Below are 21,952 nucleotides of genomic sequence, written 5' to 3' on the forward strand. Positions count from 1 at the left end.
TTGGACTCTTGTTGACTATGATGGCTATTCCATTTCTTCTAAGGGATTCCTGCCCACAGTAGTGATATAATGGTCATTTGAGTTAAATTCACCCATTCCAGGCCATCTTAGTTCACCGATTCCGAGAACGTTAATGTTCACTCTTGTCATCTCCTGTTTGACCAATTCCAAACTGCCTAGATTCACGGACCTAACATTTCAGGTTCCTATGCAATATTGCTCTCTACAGCATCGAACCCTGCTTCCATCACCAGTCCCATTCACAACTGGGTGTTGTTTTTGCTTTGGCTCCATCCCTTCATTCTTTCCAGATAAGGCAATGGCACCCCACCCCAGTACTCTTGCCTGGAAAATCCCATGGACGGAGGAGCCTGGTAGGCTGCAGTCCATGGGGTCGTGAAGAGTCGGACACGACTGAGCGACTTCCCTTTCACTTTCATGCACTGGAGACGGAAATGGCAACCCACTCCAGTGTTCTTGCCTTGAGAATCCCAGGGACAGGGGAGCCTGGTGGGCTGCCGTCTATGGGGTCACACAGAGTCAGACATGACAAGCGACTTAGCAGCAGCAGCTTCATTCTTTCTGGAGTTATTTCTCCACTGATCTCCAGTAGCATATTGGGCACCTACCAATCTGGGGAGTTCATCTTTCAGTGTCCTATCTTTTTGCCTTTTCATACTGTTCATGGGGTTCTCAAGGTAAGAATACTGAAGTGGTTTGCCATTCCTTTCTCCAGTGGACCACATTCTGTCAGACCTCTCCACCACGACCCCGCCATCTTGGGTGGCCCCACATGGCACAGCTTAGTTTCATTGAGTTAGACAAGGCTGTGGTCTGTGTGAGAAGGGGACGACGGAGGATGGGATGGCTGGATGGCATCACGGACTCGACGGACATTGAGTCTGAGTGAACTCCAGGAGATGGTGATGGACAGGGAGGCCTGGCATGCTGTGGTTAATGGGGTCGCAAAGAGTTGGAGACGACTGAGCAACTGAACTGAACTGACTCAAGGATTAAACACAGTAAGACCCAGACTTTGCCCACCAGCTTCCACTACCTGGGAGGCATATTCCTCCTTTTTCTTAGTTAGTTCAGTGGCTCAGTCGTGTCCAACTCTTTGGGACCCCATGGACTGCAGCACATCAGGCTTTCCTGTCCATCACCAACTCCAGGAGCTTGTCTCACCCTCTGTCATCCTATTCGCCTCCTTCAATCTTTCCCAACATCAGGGTCTTTTCAAATGAGTCAGTTCTTCGCATCAGGTGGCCAAAGTATTGGAGTTTCAGCTTCAACATCAGTCCTTCCAGTGAATATTTAGGACTGATTTCCTTTGGATGGACTGGTTGGATCTTGCAGTCCAAGGGACTCTCAAGAGTCTTTCCCAACAACACAGTTTAAAAGCATCAATTCTTCGGCACTCTGCTTTCTTTTTAGACCAACTCTCACATCCATACATGACTACTGGAAAAACCATAGCTTTGACTAGACGGACCTTTGTTGGCAATTTCTCTGCTTTTTAATACGCTGTCTAGATTGGTCATAGCTTTTCTTCCAAGTAGCAAGCGTCTTTTAATTTCATGTCTGGAGTCACCGTCTGCGGTGATTTTGGAGCCCCCCAAAATAAAGTCGGTCACTGTTGCCATTGTTTCCCCATCTATTTGCCATGAAGTGATTGGACCAGATGCCGTAATTGCTTCCTGTTGACTGATTCCCTCCTCCTTTTATCCGATCTTTCCCCCATTTTCTTTTTTTTTTTCTTTCCCCCATTTTCATCCCTGCGCAAAGCACTCCGAAACAGGTCCTACCAGAACCCAACCTCTGCCCGAGTTGGGAGCAAGGGCGGGTTCGCCGGCCGGCAGCCTCCTCGCCCCTTCCAGGCCACTTCCCGCTTTCCCTACCGGCTGCTCCAGCCCAGCTCCCTTTCCGTCCGAAGCCCCGCCCCGTCTCCCGTCACTTGACCGCACGGCGTGCTCCGCCTCCTGCCCCCGATTCACGTGATCGCGCCCGGGAGAAAACGCCTGACCTGAGCTCCTGCCCCCTACTGTACACCCTTATCTTCCAGTTGCTCGTCAGTCATCCGCACGTCTCTACACTCCGCCCGGGGTCCCCCCCGGAGCCCTGTCTGCCATGCGGTTCCTGTCTCTGGCCCCAGATAGGCCCCGGCGAGGCGGCCCCCGCCACCTGCCCTCCGGCAGCCCAGCGCCAGCGCCGCCGCCGCCGCTGCTTCTGCTGCTGCTGCTAGGTGGTTGCCTGGGGGTCTCCGGGGCGGCGAAGGGCTCTCGGAGGCCCAATGTGGTGCTGGTTCTCGCTGATGACCAGGACGAAGTGCTCGGCGGCATGGTAACTCTTCTTTTTATTTCTGCCCCGCCCCTCCATTTCCCGGGCTGACTCCTGGGTTTCTGGCCCTTTTCCCCGACCCGAACTCACTCACCTAGCTACCTCTACCCCGAGCTGATTTGCTTTCGCCGCGCCGGGCCCATACGCAAGCTTATAAAGGTGAAGGACTCTATTTTCTCTTTCTCTCGTGTCGGTTCTGGGTCCACACACATGCATGCACCACACAGAGCTTTTAGTCTGGACCTTACTGCTGAGGAGTTTGCTTCATGTCTCGAGACAAACATGTGGACGTCAGTTAGGGATGGGGTGAACCAATAAGTAGCAGATGATGGCTAAGAGTACGCAAGCCTTGATTGTCTTTTGGGCTAGAGGACAAATCCAGGCCCCTCTGTGAGGGACCTAGGCCATTTACGCATTTGACCCTGGGAACGATGTCTGTGCCTAATGTTTATAAAAGAAGTGCTGACATGAACTGTTCTGGTAGGTAGGTTGTCGAACTCCTCAGGGAATGCTTTGCCTTACAAGAATCAGGAAGATTCAATTAACCTAATTGAACACCTGGCTTATGCATTAAATACTGTCAGCATTCCGTTTTGTATCAGATGGATGTTTTTCCGAGACTTCGTTGTTTGCCAGGGTGAATTTTACTTCTGTATCTTCGTGTTCTCTTATTTGTGACCTTCAAGAACATCTACTTAACCAACCCCCTACCTCCAGGAGGCCCAGAAGGTGGCTTGCCTCAGGCACATGAGTGGTTGTGGCAGTACAGACAAAATCTTGACTAGTGCTCTGATCCTGGGCATGGCATTCCTCTTAATCTTTTTAAAAACAAGTTCTTTATTGCTTTCTTCCTTTCAGTTCTCTTTTTGCTTTGCAACACTTTAGGCACGAGGTTCCTAAGTTTTACTGTGTGGGAACACTCTAGCTCAGTGTCCTTCAGATTGCTGATTTCAACCCATAAGTGAGTTACGAAATTAGTTCAGTGAGTAGCCACCAGCTTTTTTACTTTCCTATGGAATAGAGTAGAATAGAAAATGTGTGATACATGGCAGTCAAGGTAAGCATATCCATATGTAGATATGTTTTATCTGTGTTCAAGAGTATAAGAATCTTTTCTAAATGATGTTTAAGATGCTTGCATTTTAACTCCATACTTGTACCTGCCACGTGTACCTCATTGCCTTTTAGTTTCTGCCCAGTCCCACTAACATTGAAGAATCTTGACTTAATGGCCCTCCTGGATTTTACTTTTTTCCCACCATTCCAGCTGCCACACTTGCCCTCCTAAACGAAACTTTTACCCACACCCCCTGCATTGGGAAGGAGCACAGAGTCTAAGCCACTGGACCACCAAGGAAGTCCCACGTAACTCCTTTTTAAGCACATTTTTGTATGTATTTTTGAAGTGTTTTGGCTAGAACAATCAAGCCATCTCCATCAAAAATTAATAATGGTTTAGTGACTTAATTAAAAGGCCAAGTCTTCATAGCTCAGTTGAATACAAAATGCATCACTTGACTGTGAGATATTCAGGATTCAGTTTCTTCAGCTCTCATAGACCACCAGTGTGGTTTGTGTGTATCTGAGGTTTCTTCCCCTTAGAGTGTTAGTCAGGTTTACTCCTTTAAACCAGTAGCAGATTCTTTCTATAGATGTTTGTGCTGGAGAGAAGAGCCAAAATTAAGTGGAGGAAAAGTCAAATTTAATACTCTCAATTTTCTGGAAAATTCTGACTTCTGTAATCTTTTACAGACTATTCTACCACTAATAGTCAAACAAGACTTGAAAGGGAAGAGCAAAGAAATAATGGCATTTGAGAACCTACTTGGAGCTAGTTGGACTTCCCTGGTGGCTCAGATGGTAAAGAATCCTCCTGCAATGCAGGAGACCTGGGTTAGATCCCTGGGTTGGGAAGATCTCCTGGAGAAGGGAAAGGCTACCCACTCCAGTATTCTGGCCTGGAGAATTCCGTGGACCACATAGTCCATGGGGTCGCAAAGAGTTGAACTCGACTGAGTGACTTTGACTTTCACTTTTGGAGCTAATCAGAGTGTGAAGTGTTTTATCCTGTGTTTCAGTCATCACAGGAATCCTCTGCTGTAGGTATTATATTTACCTTAAAAAATGAGAAACTTAAATTTAGAAGGGGCTAAGTAACTCATATAGCAATGTGGTTGATGCTTTTATTCACTCAGTTGTGTCTGACTCTTTGTGACCCCCTGGACTGTAACCTACCGGACTCCTCTGTCCCTGGGATTTCCCAGAAGAAAAGACTGGAGTGGATTGCCATTCTCTTCTCCAGGAGATCTCCCCAACCTGGGGATCGAACACAGGTCTCCCTGCCTTGCGGGCAGATTCTTCACCACTGAGCCACCAGGGAAGCCTCACATAGCTATAATTAGGGGCAAATCCTGGCATCTTGTAATCTCAGAACCCTGAGAGTAAATGCTTTTTCTCCTATTCTAAAATACTGTGATAATACTGATTTACCAGATATCATTCAACATACCCATATCAGCATAGTCACTTATACCATACATAGATCAGAGATTTTTTCAGGTGACATTCAGGAACACAAGTGAGGTCATGCAACTCCTTAATTTACATGCAATACTTTGTGTATATTATTTTCTTTTTTGTGGAGAGAGGGAGGTCTCTGACCCCCGCTCCCCGCAGAAAAGATTATGAATTGCTGCCATAGTTGGCAAATAAACAGGTGTCAATCCCCCAGACTAACTTAACTTAGGTCGAAGGATTATAGCACTTGTATGGATTGTAGTTTGATGTGGAATCTTGCAGTCATCTACCAAAAAAGTAGTAGCTTTTTATGTGGTAGCATCATCTTTAACAGTTCATCTTTTTTGTTGTAGGTTTCATCTGTGGAACTCCATTTTTAGTTTTTGTCCAGGGAACTGTTCATCCGTTTCTTGGTTTTATTGGTTTTGTTGTTGTGGTGTGACGGACATACTGTTCTTCAGCGAAGCACAGGTTGCTCTTTGTAAAGTCATTCTCTCTAGAAAAAGTGATGTTTGGTCAAAATCTCAAGGAACTGAGGAAAGGGGACATAGCGGGAAAACAAATACATCATGTCTTTGCTTAAGGCAAAGTGATCTTTCATTTTTAAAAGTTAGCCATAGAACTATCAGAATGGTCTAAATGTTGTTTCAGAGCAGCTGTGTTTGGGGCCCAGGAAAGTAAATGAGTCCTTTAGCGTTGTGGGTTTTTTTTTTTGTTTTTTGTTTTTGCTTCAGACAAGTAAAGCAGCACATTAGTCATATGCAAGTGTAAGATTGGTGGTTTCTTAAAGAATGTAGTTTGGCCTTAACCTGTCCAGCCTCTATCTGTGTTGAGATCTCAAGGACTGACTTTATCATTCAGGTTAGCATGAGTTCACATATACATTTTTGGTACAAACAAGTTCCTGTTCAGGACTTGTTTGATTAAGCAATGAGCGTGGTTATCCCTTGTACTACTGTTAGCAGTATAAAGGTTATGATTATTAATACCCCTTTGCTACTTAAACTGAAGGGCTTCCCTGATAGCTCAGTTGGTAAAGAATCCTCCTGCAATGGAGGAGACCCCAGTTTGATTGCTGGGTCGGGAAGATCCGGTGGAGAAGGGATAGGCTACCCACTCCAGTATTCTTAGGCTTCCCTTGTCGCTTAGCTGGTAAAGAATCCGCCTGCAGTGAGGGAGACCTGGGTTCGATCCCTGGTTTGGGAAGATCCCTTGAAGAAGGGAAAGGCTAGCCACTCCAGTATTCTGGCCTGGAAAATTCCATGGACTGTATAGTCCATGGGTTCTCAAAGAGTTGGACATGACTGAGCGACTTTCACTTAAACTAAAATCTGAATACCTATACGGCCCTGCATCGACATCTGGCTCCTGCCTCCCTGTCTTGTCTTTTTACTGCATTCTTCCCTTTACTTTTGCTACTTCTAGCACACTGGCCTTTGTTCCACCCTCATGGGTGTTGCTTTCCTTCTCTGGCAGCGTTTTACTTGTTGTTCACTCACCCTGAAAGCATCTTCTCCTGCTTTGCTTGACTGACTCACCATGTGACTGTCGGTACTGAAGTTACATCCTGAAAGAGGCCTCTCCTGACCACCCATCTAAAGTAGTTTCCCCCTTTCCGAATCTCATCAACCTCAAGTACGATGTCCACTGCCTGAAATAGTTGTCTGTTTCCCTGTTGTTTAAGTGCAAGGATCATGAGGGCAGGGACCTTCTATCTTTTGTCCACCACTGCCTCGATCAGTGCCTGGCACACTTTGTTTAGTAAATGTGTTATAATCACACAATTTAGTCTTAGTAAAATCACTCTCCAGTAGCTTTGTATGAATACCAGTTTGACTATTAAGTTCCCTATGATCAGCTCACACAGTCCTTTTCCCATTTACACATTGCATTCCTATTTCCCCTCCCTATGTATTCACTGCAAATGGCATATCTTCATTCTTTTTTACGGTTGAGTATTATTCCATTGTGTATACATTCAGTATCCTCTCTACGCATTCATCCATCAGTGGACGTTGAGGTTGTCTCCGTGTCTCGGCTGTTGTAAGTAATGCTGCAGTGAACATGGGGTACATATATCTTTTCAAGTTAGCGTTTTCATTTTCTGCAGATACTCAGAAGTGAAACTGCTGGATCATATGGTTAGTTCTGTTGTTAATTTTTTTAGGAACCTCCATATGATTTTTCATACTGGCTAAACCAGTTTATATTTCCATCAACAAATGCATAAGAAAGAAAGAAAGAAAGTGGACTTGTTCAGTTGTGTCCAGCTCTTTGGGACCCCATGGACTGTAGCCTGCCAGGCTTCTTCGTCCATGGAATTTTCCAGGCAAGGATGCTAGAGTGGGTTGCCATTTCCTTCTCCAGGGGATCTTCCCAACCCAGGGATCGAACCCAGGTCTCCCTCACTGCAGGCAGACTCTTTACTGTCTAAGCCATCAGGGAAGCCTGGTATGGGTTCCCTATTTTCTGTATTACCAACACATTTTTTTTAAGTTGTGCATGTATTTAATTTTTAAAAAAACTTTTAATTTTGTATTGGGGTATAGCTGATTAACAGTGTTGTTATAGTTTCAGGTAAACAGAGAAGGAACTCAGCCATGCATACACATGTATCCATTCTCCCCCAGACTCCCCTCCCATCCAGACTGCCACATAACTTTTAATCTCTTGTCTTTATAATAATAGCCATTCTAATAGATATGAGGTACTATCTCATTGTGTTTGTAATTGTCTTTTTGAGTATAGCCATTTTATCAGGTGGGAGGTTCTATCTCATTGTGGTTTTCATTTGCATTTCCCTGACTATTAGAAACATTGAGTATTTTTTCGTGTACCTTATGGCCATTCATATGTCTTTTCTGGAAAAACATCTATTCAGATCCTCTGCCCATTTGCATATTAATCCTTTGTCAAGTATTTTCTCCCATTCAGTAAGTTTCCTTTGCTCTGTAGATTTTTTTTATTCTTTAATGAGCTGTAGTTGATTTACAGTATTGTGTTTCAGGTATACAGCAAAGTGATTTAGTTGTATACATACATATACTTTTTCAGATTCCTTTCCATTAGCATTTATAGTACGATAGTGAAATAGTCCCTTATTATTGTTGTTTAGTCATTAAGTCGTGTCTGACTATTTTGCAACTACATGAACTGTATTCTACCAAACTCTTCTGTCTATGGAGTTTACTGGCAGGAATACTGGCATGGACTGCCATTTCCTCCTCCAGGAGATCCTCCCAGCCCAGGGATTGAACCCACATCTCTGGCATCTCCTTGGCAGGCAGATTCTTTACCAACAGTGCTACTTGGGAAGCCCATAGTTCCCCATGGTACATAGTAAGTCTTTGTTTTTTAATCTTTTTATATATAGTCATGTGTATCTGTTAATCCCATACTCCTAATTTATCTCTTCATCCCCCACCTTTGGTAACCATAAGTTTGTTTCCTATGTTTGTGAGTCTGTTTTTGTTTTTGTAGATAAGTTCATTTGTATTATTTTTTTAGATTCCACATATATGTGTATCATATAATATTATATGTCTTTCTATGTCCTTACTTATTATGATAATCTCGAGGTCCGTCCATGTTGCTGCAGATTTTCAAAATTTCATCCTTTTTATTACAGAGTAATATTCCACTGTGTGTATATGTGTGCATGTGTACACACACCCACCCCACATCTTATTTCATCTATTGATGGACATTTAGGTTGCTTCCACATCTTGGGTGTCATAAATAGTGCTGCTGTGAACATCAGGGTGCATGTATCTTTGCAAATTTTAGACTGTCTTTTCCAGATACATGCTGAGGAGTGAGACGGCTGGATCATGTTGTAATTATACTTTCAGTTTTTTAAGGAACCTTCATACTGTTCTCCATAGTGGCTGCACCAATTTACATTCATACCAGCATTGTTGGAAAGTTCTCTTTTCTCCTCACCCTCTCCAGCATTATTTGTAGACTTCTTGATGATGGCCATTCTGACAGGTGTGAGGTAATACCTCAGTGTAGTTTTGATTTGCATTTCTCTAAAAATTAAACAGTGTTGAGCATTTTTTCCTGTGTCTGTTGGCCATCTGTATGTCTTCCTTGTGGAAACATCTTGTTAGGTCTTCTGCACTTTTTGATAGGGTTTTTGTTTTTTTTATACTGATCTATTTGTATATTTTGGAAATTAACCCCTTGTGGGTCCCATTGTTTGCAGCTATTTTCTCTCAGTCCATAGGTTATCTTCTTCTTTATGATTTCCTTTGCTGTGCAAAAGCTTGTCAGTTTGACTAGGTCCCGTTTGTTTATTTTTGCCTTTATTTCTTTTGTCTTGAGAGACTGATATAAGAAAATATTGCTACAGTTTATGTCAGAGTGTTTTGCCTCCTCCTTCTAGGAATTTTATGGTGTCATGTTTAAGTCTTTAAGCCATTGTGGGTTTGTTTTTGTGTATTGTATGGGGGAGTGTTTTAGCTTTATTGATTTTCGTGAGGCTGTCCAGCTTTCCCAGTAACATTTATTGTATATTCCTTTCCCATTGTATATTCTTGACTCCTTTGTCATGAATGAATTGACCATAAGTGTGTGGATTTATTCCTAGGATCTCTATTCTGTTCTATTAATCTATGTCTCTGTTTTTATACCATTTCTGTTCTGACTACTATAGTGGTGGGTTTTTTTTTTTTTTTGGTGTTCAGGTATGTTGGTTTATAATATGTTTCAGGTGTGCAACGTAGTGATTCAAGATTTTTATAGATGATACTCAATTTATAGTTACACTGTATTGGCTGTATTCCATGTGCTGTGCGGTGTTTCTGTGTACCTTATTTTATACATTTTATTCATAGTAGTTTGGACCTCTTAATCCTTTACTCCTGTCTTGGCCCTCCCACCTCCACCTCCTTACTGGTAAACCACTAGTTTGTTCTCTGTATTTGTTAATCCCTTTCTTTTTTGTTATATTCATTAGTTTGTTTTATTTCTTAGCGTCTGCATATAAGTGATAACATACAGTGTTTGTCTGATTTATTTCACTAACCATAGTACCCTCCAGGTTGTTACAGAGGGCAAAATACCATTCTTTTTTATGGCTAAGTAATATCCCATTGTAGGTATATACCACATCTTCTTTATATATTCATCTGCTGATGGAGACTTAGGTTGCTTCCGTGTCTTGGCTGTTGTAAATAATGCTGCTATGAACATTAGGGTGCCTGTATCTTTTCAAATTAATGTTTTTGTTTTCTGCAGGTATATATCCAGGAGTAGAATTGCCGGGTCATATGGTCGTTCTATTTTTAGTTTTTTGGGGAACCTCCATACTATTTCCACAGCGACTGTGCCAATTTATATTTCCACCAACAATGTACAGGGGTTCCCTTTTCTCCACATTCTTGTTAGCATTTGTTATTTGTGGTCTTTTTTAATGATGGCTATTCTGACAGGTGTTAGGTAGTATCTTATTGTGGTTTTGATTTGCTTTTGTCTGGTTAATGATGTTGAGCATCGTTTTTCATGTGTCTGGCCATCTGTCTGTCTTTGGAGAAATGTCTGTTTAGGTCATCTGTTTCTTTTTTTAGAATAAGTTTATTAATTTTTTTGTTTGCTGCGCTGGGTCTTCATTGCTGCCTGGGCTTTCCTATAGCTATGGCTTGCGGGGACTACCCTCTAGTTGCAGTGTGGGCGCCTCTTGTTGTGGAGCATGGTCCTCAGGGCACACAGGCTTCTGTAGCTGCAGCCCGTGGGCTCAGTATTGTGGGTCCCAGGCTGTAGAGCAGGGGCTCAGCAGTGGGGGTACGCAGGCTTCTTTGCTCCGGGCCATGTGGGATCTCTGGATCAGGGATCAAACCCATGTCTCCTGCACTGGCGAGTGGATTCTTTACCACTGAGCCACCAGGGAAGCCCTGGTCTTTTGTTTCTTAATCAGGGTTGGTTTGTTTTTTTTATACTGGGTTATGTGAGCTGTTTACATATTTAATGTTAATCTCTTGTCAGTCATATCATTTGCCCCTATTTTCTTCCATTTGGTAGGTTGGTTTTTGTTGATGCTGTTCGGTCAATAGTTTGTTGGGCATAGGCTTTTCAATCTCATTAGGTGCCATGTGTTTTTTATTTTGTTTCTTGCCTTAGGAGGCAGATCCAAAAATATATTACTACTGTTTATGTCAGAGAGCATTTTGCCTCTCTTTTCCTTAATGATTTTTATGGTTTCCAGTCTTACATCTAGGTCTTTAGTCCATTTTGAGTTTATTTTTGCATATAGTGGCAGAAAATGTCCTAATTTCATTCTCTTACATGAAGCCATCCTGTTTTGGCAGCACCACTTATTGAAGAGACTGTCTTTTCTCCTTTGTATATTCTTGCTTCCTTTGTCATATATTAGTAGATCACAAGTCTCTCTTATTTCTGTCTCTCTATTCTGTTCCATTGATCTACATGTCTGTTTTTGTGCTGGTGCCATATTATTTTGATTATTGTAATGTTGTAGTATAGTCTGAATCAGAAGAGCATGATACCTCCAGCTCCATTCTCTTTACTCAAGGTTATTTTGGCTATATGGGGTTTTCTGTGTTTCCACGCAAATTGAAAAATTGTTTGTTCTAGTACTGTGAAAAAATGGCATTGGTGTTCTGATAGAAATTGCATTGAATCTGTAGATTGCCTTGGGTAGTTTGGTCATTTTAACAATATTAATTTGTCTGATCCGTCAGTCAGGTGTATCTTTCCATCCGTTTGTGTATTTTTTAGTTTCTTTCATCACTGTCTTATAATTTTGTGAGCGCAGGTCTTTGACTTCCTTAGGTAGGTTTATTCCTAGGTATTTTATTCTTTTTGCTGTGATTATAAATGAGATTGTTTCCTTAATTTCTCTTTTTGGTAATTCATTGTTAGTGTGCAGAAATGCAACACGATATCAATTTTATTAACTGAATGTTAATGTTGTGTCCTGCAACTTTACCAGATTCATTGAGCTCTAGTAGTTTTTCGGTGATGTCTTTGGATTTTCCATGCATAGTATCATGTTGTCTTCAGACAGTGACAGTTTGACTGCTTCCTTTGCAATTTGGATTTCTTTTCTTTTTCTTTTCTGATTGCAGTGGCTAGGACTTCTGAAACTATGTTGAATAAAATTGGCGAGAGTGGATATCCTTGTCTTGTTCCTGATCCTAGAAGACAGACTTATTTTTTTCACTGCTGAGTAGGATGTTAGCTATGAACTTGTTATATATGACCTTTATTATGTTGAGGCACATTCCTTGTCTATCTACTTTGAGAATTGTTATCATAAATTGATGTTGAGTTTTCTCACATGCTTTTTCAGAGTTCTTGAATAAATGAAAATTCTCAAGCTAGGTTTTCTAACATCTATATAAAACATTGGTGGAAACTTTTATACAGTGAGAATGACCCTATTATTAATATAGTTGTGTATTTGGGTTATTAGTCTGCAAGGAATTTTTACACAACAAAATCCACTTAAAACTGTGTTCAGTATGGTCTCAGCTTTCAAAGGCACTTCAGAATTGTCATCAACCGACTCATCTAATACAGCTAAAATGAGCTTCTTCAGATTGTCCTTTCTTGCTGTCTGGAATCTGAATAAAGATTATTAGTATTTATTACTATTATTTGTATCTGAATGACCAACACCATGCTTTCTGTCCTCACCATAGGATTTGAAACTAGTTGTTTTCTATACTTGTCAGGATCTTACATTTTGAGCAAAAGGTGAAAAGCAAGGATATAAACTAATTTTTGACTATTCTTTTGCTTGATGAGGTTCTGTGTAGATCTGTTTGCCCTTTGGCTCAAGTTTTACCTGAGGTGGTGGTTGGTCTAGTGCAGAGGGCCATGAGCTTATACTCAGAAAGTGGGCATCCGGGCTGCACTGCCAAGTGACTGATATTTGAGTCAGTTTGGGGGCCTTGTCTGACTTTCAGAACCTAAGTGTTGTTTTATTTCTGTTTTAAGGGGTGAAAGGCTCCTTTCATATCATTTTCCACATTCTGCTTCTAAAGATGAATTAATGGAGTTAGATATGCCCCATCTTTTTGTAAAGGGGCTGGTGATAAATGAGAGAAGGGCATCGAGATCTCATTACATTGAAATCGGCGTTGCTAGAACAATGCCATCAGCAGTGAACTTTCCCTTCCTGCAAGCATTCTAACTACCTGAACTTTTGTACAGGACATAACTGACTGTAATCAAACTTGCTGGGTTCATCTCCTGAATCACACAGGACTCTCAGCTGTTTCTTAGTGTCAGATGGAGCTGATCATTTGGGAATAAAAGGTTGAGAGTAATCAAAAAACACAAATTTTGTCTTGTGTGTTTTAGTTCATTGGAAGAAATTGTTTGACAGATATTTATTTATTTTACAGACACCACTGAAGAAAACCAAGGCTCTCATTGGAGAAATGGGAATGACTTTCTCCAGTGCTGTAAGTTTTGAAGCTGATTTAATTTTGTTAAACTCTGTGTTTATATTCTAAGAAGAAACACTCTTTTGAGTAGTCTACTGTAATTTTTATGGTTTTTCTTCTAGTTAAATGCCTGATCTGAAGGAAGGATTCTATTTAATGTGATGTAAGTTCTTTTAATTGAAATATTACTACTTAACTATTGAAGATTTATGGCAAGTATCTTGTAAGCCATTCTGATCTGCAGCTCAGAGCTATAGAAGTTTATTTAAACCTTCATCATTGGAGGTTTGGAAACGGATTGTAAGAATTGGGTGTCGTTTGTACTCTGTAAAGTGTTCCATGGTAAAAGCTTGCAGGCTACTTTACAAAGCCCAATTAACCCTTATAGTCAAACCTAGCAAAGATAATACCAACAAAACAGAACAAGCCTAACAACTATGCATGTGTGTGTGCATACATATACGTGATATTAATACATGTGTATATGTTCATGTATAAACATAAATGCAAAGATCCAAAACGAAACACTAACAAATCAAATTCAGGAACCATGCTCATAACCAAGTCAGTGGGAGCATAGCTTAGTGTCAGGAAATCCTTTGAAGATCAGCACAGTGTTGTGGTGAAGAGCACAGACTCTGGAACCAGACCACTGTGTTTTGAATGTTCTTGCTGTCTCTTTTCTAGCTGTGCTTCCTTGAGCAAGTTGTTAAGCTTTTTTGTCTCTGGTTTCCCCATTTGTAAATAGGAATACTAAAGCCTATCTCAGAGGTTAAATGGATTGTTACAAGTAAAGCAAGCACTTACATCAATGCCTGACTTGTAGTAAGTACCACTGCATAATGGTGGTTATTATGTCATCCACCAGCAATGGTTAAAAGAAGGAAAATTAGATGGTTGTCTCAATAGATGTTTAAAAGTCCTCTGAGGGACTTCCCTGGTGGTCCAGTGGTTGGGACTTTGCTTTCCAGCAGTGAGGGGGTGAGAGTTTGATTCCTGATCGGGGAGCTAGGATCCCACGTGCTTGCAGCCAAAAAACAAAAACATAAATGCAGTATTTTAACAAATTCAAGAAAGACCATTAAAAATGGTCCGCATCCCCCCCAAAAAAGTCATCTGAAAAGTTGGCACCCTTTTTCTTGTAATTTGTTAAACCATTAGAAGAATACACTATGATGACTATTTCAAACAAACAGCATAACTTACAGTTAAGATTAAAGTCTCAGGGTACTATTCTTAGGGACAACAACGAGGGCCCAGTATCTCTCAGTTAATCATCTACTGAACTGTCTAGTCACCGGCATTAAGTCTTGTGAAGACCAAAATTGTTATTTCCATTTGTCTAAAGTTTCTACTTAGAAATCATAAGAGAGTTGTTGGAAACTTTTAAATTAATAGAATTTAGTGAGTTAGAAATGAAAAGCTGTAAATAACTTTCTTCCATGTAACATGAGGTTGGGGGAGAGGTGATCCCAGTGATATAAAGGCAGGAAAATATAGACTCTAGGAATAGCTAGTGGTGCCCAGTAATGGTTAAGTCCTATAAATGCAGGTAGAATATTTGGTGAGTGATAAAGTACTTCATGCATAGTTAAACACATCATTTTCTGTGGGGAGACACATTATAAAATGCTTATTCTAGTCAGAATCCCAGTGGGATTCTTTTTAGGCTGAATTTAGTGATTCCAGAGTTACCTGGAGTAATAAGTAGGTTAGAATAATCAAGGTAAAATTTTTAAAGAGATATCTCTACCAGACCCTGAAATATAATATGAAGATCCAGTGGACAGCATAGCATTGGCCAAAAAATAGGTCAGGAAATAAAAAAGGAGAAGAATTAAGAGAGTTGCCAGTGTGAAAATTACAAAAGTCCAACATCCAACCAAATTACAAAGCAAAAGTAAAAACTGGGAAGTATTTGTAGCATGATTGAATCCTTCCTTAAAGCTTATGTAGTGAGTGAGTGAATTTGCTCAGTCGTGTCGGACTCTTTGCGACCCCATGGATTGTAGCCTATGAGGCTCTTCTGTCCATGGGATTTTCCAGGCAAGAATACTGGAGTGGGTTGCCATTTCCTTCTCCAGGAGATCTTCCCGACCCAGGGATTGAACCCAGGTCTCCTGCATTGTAGGCAGACAGACGCTTCACTGTCTGAGCCACCAGGGAAGTAAAAAAAAAACCTTATATAACAGGAGGGGAAAATGTGCAAAGCACGTGAACAGACCATTCACATGAACATAATTGATCAATATGCATATGGAGAATGTTGATCCTCACCAGTATTTAAGAACACCAATTCCAATTTGAAAGGCCAAAGAAATGTGAATTATTTCAAAGGGATAGTACGTAATTCTGGCAAGGGTGTGCTCAAATGAGCAAAGTGAGCATTCCTGCCCTGCTGCTGTGAGTATAAGCTACTATTACCCTTCTGTAAAGTGGATCGGTAATGAGTGTTAGGACCGAGACAAATATTACTAGGTCAAACACAGTAATTCTGTTGATGATAGGAGCTAATGGATACATAATTAGAGTAGGGGAAAAAAATCTGTGTCCAGTGTATTAAAGTGATGTAGGTAATCTACAAAACTCCAGATCAGCCTGAAAATGACTCCCTACTTCTCAGCTGCCCTAGATTCGAAGAGTATTCTTCATGTTTGTTCAGGACCTCGCTCCCAGCATGCTGTGTTCCTTCTGTGTAACATTTCTTCGGCCGATGAGATTAGAACAGCTTCAGGTTATCCTGTAAAAAGAAACTAGCGGAAAAAGAGGTGTGTTCTCTTGGCTGTTCTGTTTCCTGTCTCCACTAGAGAACTTAAAGCAGCTCTGAAGTGTGTCATAGGTAAAGAAAATCCCTATTCCACAGGAAACTAGAGGTCTGAAGTTAGGGGAATTGAGCCGCTTTCTTTGTTCTGATTAGAAATGGTGAGGAATCCGTCTGTCTTGTGTAACTCTGTCTCTCTGGCTTCTCTTCCTTTTGAAGTATGTGCCAAGTGCTCTCTGCTGCCCGAGCCGAGCCAGCATCCTGACAGGGAAGTACCCACACAATCATCACGTGGTTAACAACACCCTGGAGGGAAACTGCAGTAGCAAGTCTTGGCAGAAGATCCAGGAACCGAATACTTTCCCAGCAATTCTCAGATCAATGTGTGGTTATCAGACCTTTTTTGCAGGGAAATACTTAAACGAGGTATGTTGAATGGTCTAATTATTCCCTTTTGTTTTTTAATAACAGCTCCTGAAATGTGAATTTATATAATTCATGTTAACTGTTTTTTAATTAGTATCTATTCAAGTCATGTTAAAGGGTTTTCGGGTATCTGGCATTTCTCTTCATCTACCTGTTAAACAGGAACTTATTTACATGAATGTAATTTACAGGATTTGGACATGGTGGTTATTCTTTCTTCAGATAGTTTCTGGAGCATTTATTTTAAAATAGTCTTCAGACCACTGTGGTCTGAGACAATCTTCCCTTTTTTCCTCAAGAATTCTGCTTGTCACATGGCCATCACGGTATCTTTGTTTCCAGTTCTCCTTTATCAGGACCAGAGTGAAGAATTTTTTCCTTTGAGCTTCTTTCCTGAATAATAACAACTTAACCCATTTTTGGGAAACAGATTGTGGGGGAGATAAGTGATGAAGGAAGAGCACCCAAGCCTAAGACATTCAGGCCATTGAAGTATGTGCCTGAGTGGTTAGCATGCTGGCCTTGAAGGCCCGGGAAGAAGGGAGGCCTCATTGTGACCTGCCCAGGCCAGACTTCAGGGTCTTGCGTCCACCACACTGGCCTTAGCATTTAGTCAAGAGTTCAGGCTTAATGAGAATAGTGTGTTTGAGAGTGTTTGGGATTATCTTTTAAAGTAAAAGTGGGATTCAGGACAAAGAGAACACGTATGTTTTCTTACGCACTTTATCCATGGTTGCTAGAGATCTTAATATCTGATCTGAATTTTGTTAATTCTCTCCCTCCCTGTAATAATGGGGGAATTGGCAGCTTTGTGGGTTTGATGAAAAATGAGTCAGTTTGAAAAGAATCGTGAGCAATAAATGTGGTGGATTATGGCTACGGGTCATAAAGAGAACACACACTGCTTTTCATGTTGAAGATCTTCTAACATAGACAAAATCAGAAATTCTTCAAAATACAAAGAATTAGTTCTTAGAGGTACTGCATTAAATGGACAGTATTAAGCCTTGTCAAGATAAAATGGGATGACTCTCTGGTCTTCTCACTTAATCTTCACTCTATCTTATCAGATAAAGTGAGTCCAAATGTAGTTTTCAGGGCAGTTCCCTGGTGGTCCAGGGGTTAAGACTCCGAGCTTCCAATTCAGGGGGTGCAGGTTCAATCCCTGTTCAGGGAACTACGATCCCACATGCCATGTGGCATGGTCAAAAAATAAACAAATAAAATAGCAAAAATGGACTTCATCAGCAGGAGAGCTGAACTGATAGACTGAGAGCTTATAGCCTGATTTGGGCTGTTAGCCACAAGGCTGGCTAGCCTATTCAGTCTATGCAATCAGTAGCTCAGCAGGCGAGCCCTATGGCTTTAGCTCTATTGCCTTTTCCTGTAAAGGACTAAGAGTAAATATTTCAGGCTTTTGCAGGCCACATGTCTGTGTAGTGACTATTCAGTTGTGTCATTGTCGCTGGAAAGCAGCCACAGGCCTGCGGAAACCAGCGAGTGTGGCTTTGTTTCAGTAATGCTCCACCATCACTGAAGTTTAAATTTCAGGCAAATTATCACAAAAATAATCCTCTCTTGATTTTTTTAAAATTCAAGTATATTTGATTTTTTTTTTTTTTTTTTAGTGTTTATATTTTTTAATGTTTGGAAGAAAATTCTTAGCTTGCCAGCCATACAGAACAGTTGGCAGACTAGATTTGGCCGACCAGCCATAGTTTGCCAACTTACGCTTCAGACATCCCTAGGTCTTTAGTGGTCTTCCCTTTTCAATTGATTTTTGTACTTGTGGAAATTGAGCACTTAACTGTGTTTCAGGCACTGATGTAAAAAGATTCTGACAGTTTTCGTGTTTCTTTCTGGTCTGGTCACATCCCGTGAACTTCTGATGCATTGCTTGTCTTGCTTTCCAGTATGGAGCCCCAGATGCAGGTGGACTCGGACACGTCCCTCTGGGCTGGAGTTACTGGTATGCGTTGGTGAGTGAGCGATGAAGTCAGCGACAGTTACACACAACCCTACAGGTTTACTTTCTACCGTAGCTCTGATATTGACATTACTCGGTTTGCATTTACGGTTGGCCATTTCATCTCCTTGAAAGTCTGTTGATTTGTGAGTCACTCTGTTGTGAGATATTTTTCTTGCATTCCACAAGGTTTAGCAACATACTTTGCTGTTCTACCGGATCTGTGTCTGGGTTTTTTTAACTAAACATATTATTGAAATTCTGCTCGTAGTTAACAAAACCGTAGTCAAGAAGTCTAATTCAGTACTGACTTGAGCAATTACCTTTTATGTCTTACCACTGTTTAAGCAGAGTACAGTTTAGCCCAGTATGGTTTCCAACTTTCATTTTGTATGCTGGCCTCATTTAAAAAAGAAAAAAAACAACTCACTTTCCTCTCTTTAATAGGAAAAGAATTCTAAATATTACAACTACACCCTCTCTATCAACGGGAAGGCACGGAAGCATGGTGAGAACTACAGTGTGGACTACCTGACAGACGTCTTGGTGAGTTACTGAAGCTCTGTCCTTGCAGTTTAGCTCATGCTTAACTAAAGACTGCCTCAGAAGCCTTCAGTTATCTTTGTTCACATTGAGTAGCTTGGATAAGAACTTGATCTAACTGCTGAAGCATATTTTCAGCTGGTTAAAGATTCCTGAGAGTGTTTTTCTTTGTAATTAAGCCAGGCTCAGATCTAATGTTTTTGAAATTCCAGCAGCAAATCCCTTTCCCAAAGGCTAATCTCTAATACTGTGGAGATTACTTTGAAGAGGTTTTACACTGTAAGGGTTCCTACTCTTGACCCCAGTTTTATTCACAGGCTGCAGGATGACAGCTTCATCATGAGGGTAAGGGGATAAAGGCAGGGAAGTTCTTCAGGCATTGAGTATTATATGTTAAAAAAAAAATACTGAGATGGGAACATGAATTTGGGACTCTCCTTTCCTGTCTAAGATGGTTCTAATGACAACCCCCCATAAGGCATTCATTCACCAAGTACTTCAGCACCCCTTGGAGCTGGTACTAAGCAATAAGTAAAGCAAAGTCCCCGATTCTATGGGAGGTCACCTTTTAGGGGTAGATTTATTTACACATATGTGTGTTGTCTTGTTAGATGGTGATGAGTTAGAGCAATAAGGCAGAGGATGGAAGATACTTAGATAGTATTTAAGCAAAATCCCAGAGGAGATGAGAATGGACTCTACAGATCAGTGGAAAGAGTGCCCCAGGCAGAGGAAGCAAAAAGTGTGAAGGTGTTGCGGTAGGAGTGTGCCTGGTGTGTTGGAGAAACCAGAGAGTGTCTGACGGGGCTGAAGTAAAGTTAGATGGGTGGGATGATGGTAGGAAATTGATAGGGTCTTTTGAGTTTCATGTTGGGAGTAAATGAAGATGTAAATCAACTAGAACAATTAAAAACATAGCATGTATGTATGTGGGAAGCTTTGATTTTCAGAAACTGTCTCCAGAGAAGCAAATGAAGAATTTAAGTCCAGATAAATTAAAATCCTGGTGTGGCATATTTGGACTTAGTATTATTCACTTAGCTTAACTTCAGCTGGCATAATTTAAGATATCCTATCTACTCTCTTGACCCCAGCATTTTTGTAAGATTATGGTAACTTGATTCACTTTTCCGACTATTGTGAATTAGGTTGACTCTCTTTTATATTCATTAAAGCATCAAATGTATATGCTCTGAGCTGCATTCATGTAAATTAATACTAAAATGGCCAAATTATTCTTTTTTTTCCTCATGGGAGGCATAGCAACTTTCAGGTTGTGTAAAATCGTCAGCGTTAGTTGCTCAGTCATGTTTGACTCTTGGAGACCCCAGGGACTGTGGCCTGCCAGGTTCCCCTATCCATGGGGGTTCTCCAGGCAAGAACGCTGGAGTGGGTTGCCGTTTCCTTCTCCAGCTTTCTTAAGAAGGGATGTGCTTTTCAGTATTTTCATGCGTTTGCCTGGAAGCTAGATAATTCGTTCCAGCAACACGCTTGCAAGTGACTGCAACATAGATTGTGTGCACAACTGGGAGAAAGCTCATAGGCCCCTGTACCCCTTTCACCAGAGAACAGATGCTTGTCTAGGCCTCAGCTGTTGGGTAGGGTGAGAGGTGACCAATCTTTCTATGTGTCAGGCCAATGTCTCCTTGGACTTCCTGGACTACAAGTCCAACTCTGAGCCATTCTTCATGATGATCTCCACCCCAGCGCCCCATTCGCCATGGACAGCTGCACCTCAGTACCAGAACGCCTTCCAGAACATCTTTGCACCGAGAAACAAGAACTTCAACATCCATGGAACGGTAACTTCCCCTCAGCCTTGCATCAAGCCAGGCTCGGCCTGATTAAGTGTATAATACACTGGTCAGGAAGCCTTTGAGTCGTGTAGTTGGTCTTCCTTCTCAATCTTCTCGCGGTAATTGTGCCAGTCTGTAGTACACTAGGTAGTATACACGTGCTTCAGAAGTCCAGGTAGGTTTCCGGCCATGCACCCAGTGAGCAACTCGAGAGTCCACGGGGAGTGGTAGAGAAATGCCGTCTTTCCTGCCTACAGTCCCTGCTGATAACCTCCATGCTGGCTCTCCTGCCCAGCAGTGGCCGAGACGTGTCCCTTGGGGCTGAATGGGGCCTGCAGCGTTCTCCTCTGGGTGGAGGCATAGGAAAAAGAGTGGTGACGCAGTGTAGTGTGATTGGAAAGGGAAGTTGGATGGCGAAGTGACCCAGAGCAAGGAGTGTAATAAAGGGCTGTGGCCTAATGCTGTTTGCCTCCAGTGCCACCTACCCTTCCCTCGGTCCAGGAGATAGGCAGTTCACTGGTTCCAAGACTGAAGACTGCTACCTCCTCATGCTTGTCTCCCTGAAGTCATAGTTACTCGTGAGGTGGTAGAAAGAATGAGTCCTGGAGTTAGAGTCAGTACTACCGCTTTCTAACTAAGTGACCTGACGGTTAGTAAGATGCCTAACTTCCGTTTTTCCCTCTGCAGTGGGGGATCCTGACCTCTCATGCAATTCTTTTTTTTTTTTCCATGCAATTCTTGAATGGATGAAAGTTGTTGTCATTCAGTTGCTCAGTCATGTCTGACTCTTTGCAACCCCATGGGCTGCAGCACGCCAGGCTGCACCATCTCCCGGAGTTTGCTCAAACTCAAGTCCATTGAGTTGGTGATGCCATCCAGCCATCTCATCCTCTTGTCATTCCCTTCTCCTCCTGCCTTCAGTCTTTCCCAGCATTGGGGTCTTTTCAAAGGAGTTGGCTCTTTGCATCAGGTGGCCAAAATATTGGAGCTTCCGCATCAGTCTTTCCAATGAATATTCACAGTTGATTTCCTTCAGGGTTGGCTGGTTTGATCTCCTTGCTGTCCAAGGGGCTCTCAAGAGTCTGTACGTAGAAGCATTTAGCACATCGCCTGGCACAGGCTGTGCTTGCTGTGTATGATGTTAAAACTGAGTGAACTGAGTTTTAAACCAAAGGGCTGGTCTCTCTCTGTT

General features: G+C 41.8%; 1 protein-coding gene across 1 annotated transcript in view; it reads left to right on the forward strand.

Annotated features, from left to right (window-relative positions):
* The first annotated feature begins 2,027 nt into the window (after positions 1-2,027).
* GNS (glucosamine (N-acetyl)-6-sulfatase) overlaps positions 2,028-21,952 on the forward strand; it is a 48,197-nt gene continuing 28,272 nt past the window's right edge. The window contains exons 1-6 of the mRNA XM_068970123.1: positions 2,028-2,340; positions 13,227-13,286; positions 16,249-16,455; positions 18,369-18,434; positions 18,869-18,967; positions 20,599-20,766. Of these exons, the coding sequence (XP_068826224.1) occupies positions 2,128-2,340; positions 13,227-13,286; positions 16,249-16,455; positions 18,369-18,434; positions 18,869-18,967; positions 20,599-20,766 (813 nt within the window). The 5' untranslated portion in view covers positions 2,028-2,127. The remainder of the gene's footprint in view (positions 2,341-13,226; positions 13,287-16,248; positions 16,456-18,368; positions 18,435-18,868; positions 18,968-20,598; positions 20,767-21,952) is intronic.

Source organism: Capricornis sumatraensis, chromosome 4 (genome assembly GCF_032405125.1).
Source record: "Capricornis sumatraensis isolate serow.1 chromosome 4, serow.2, whole genome shotgun sequence".
Taxonomy (NCBI): Eukaryota; Metazoa; Chordata; class Mammalia; order Artiodactyla; family Bovidae; genus Capricornis; species Capricornis sumatraensis.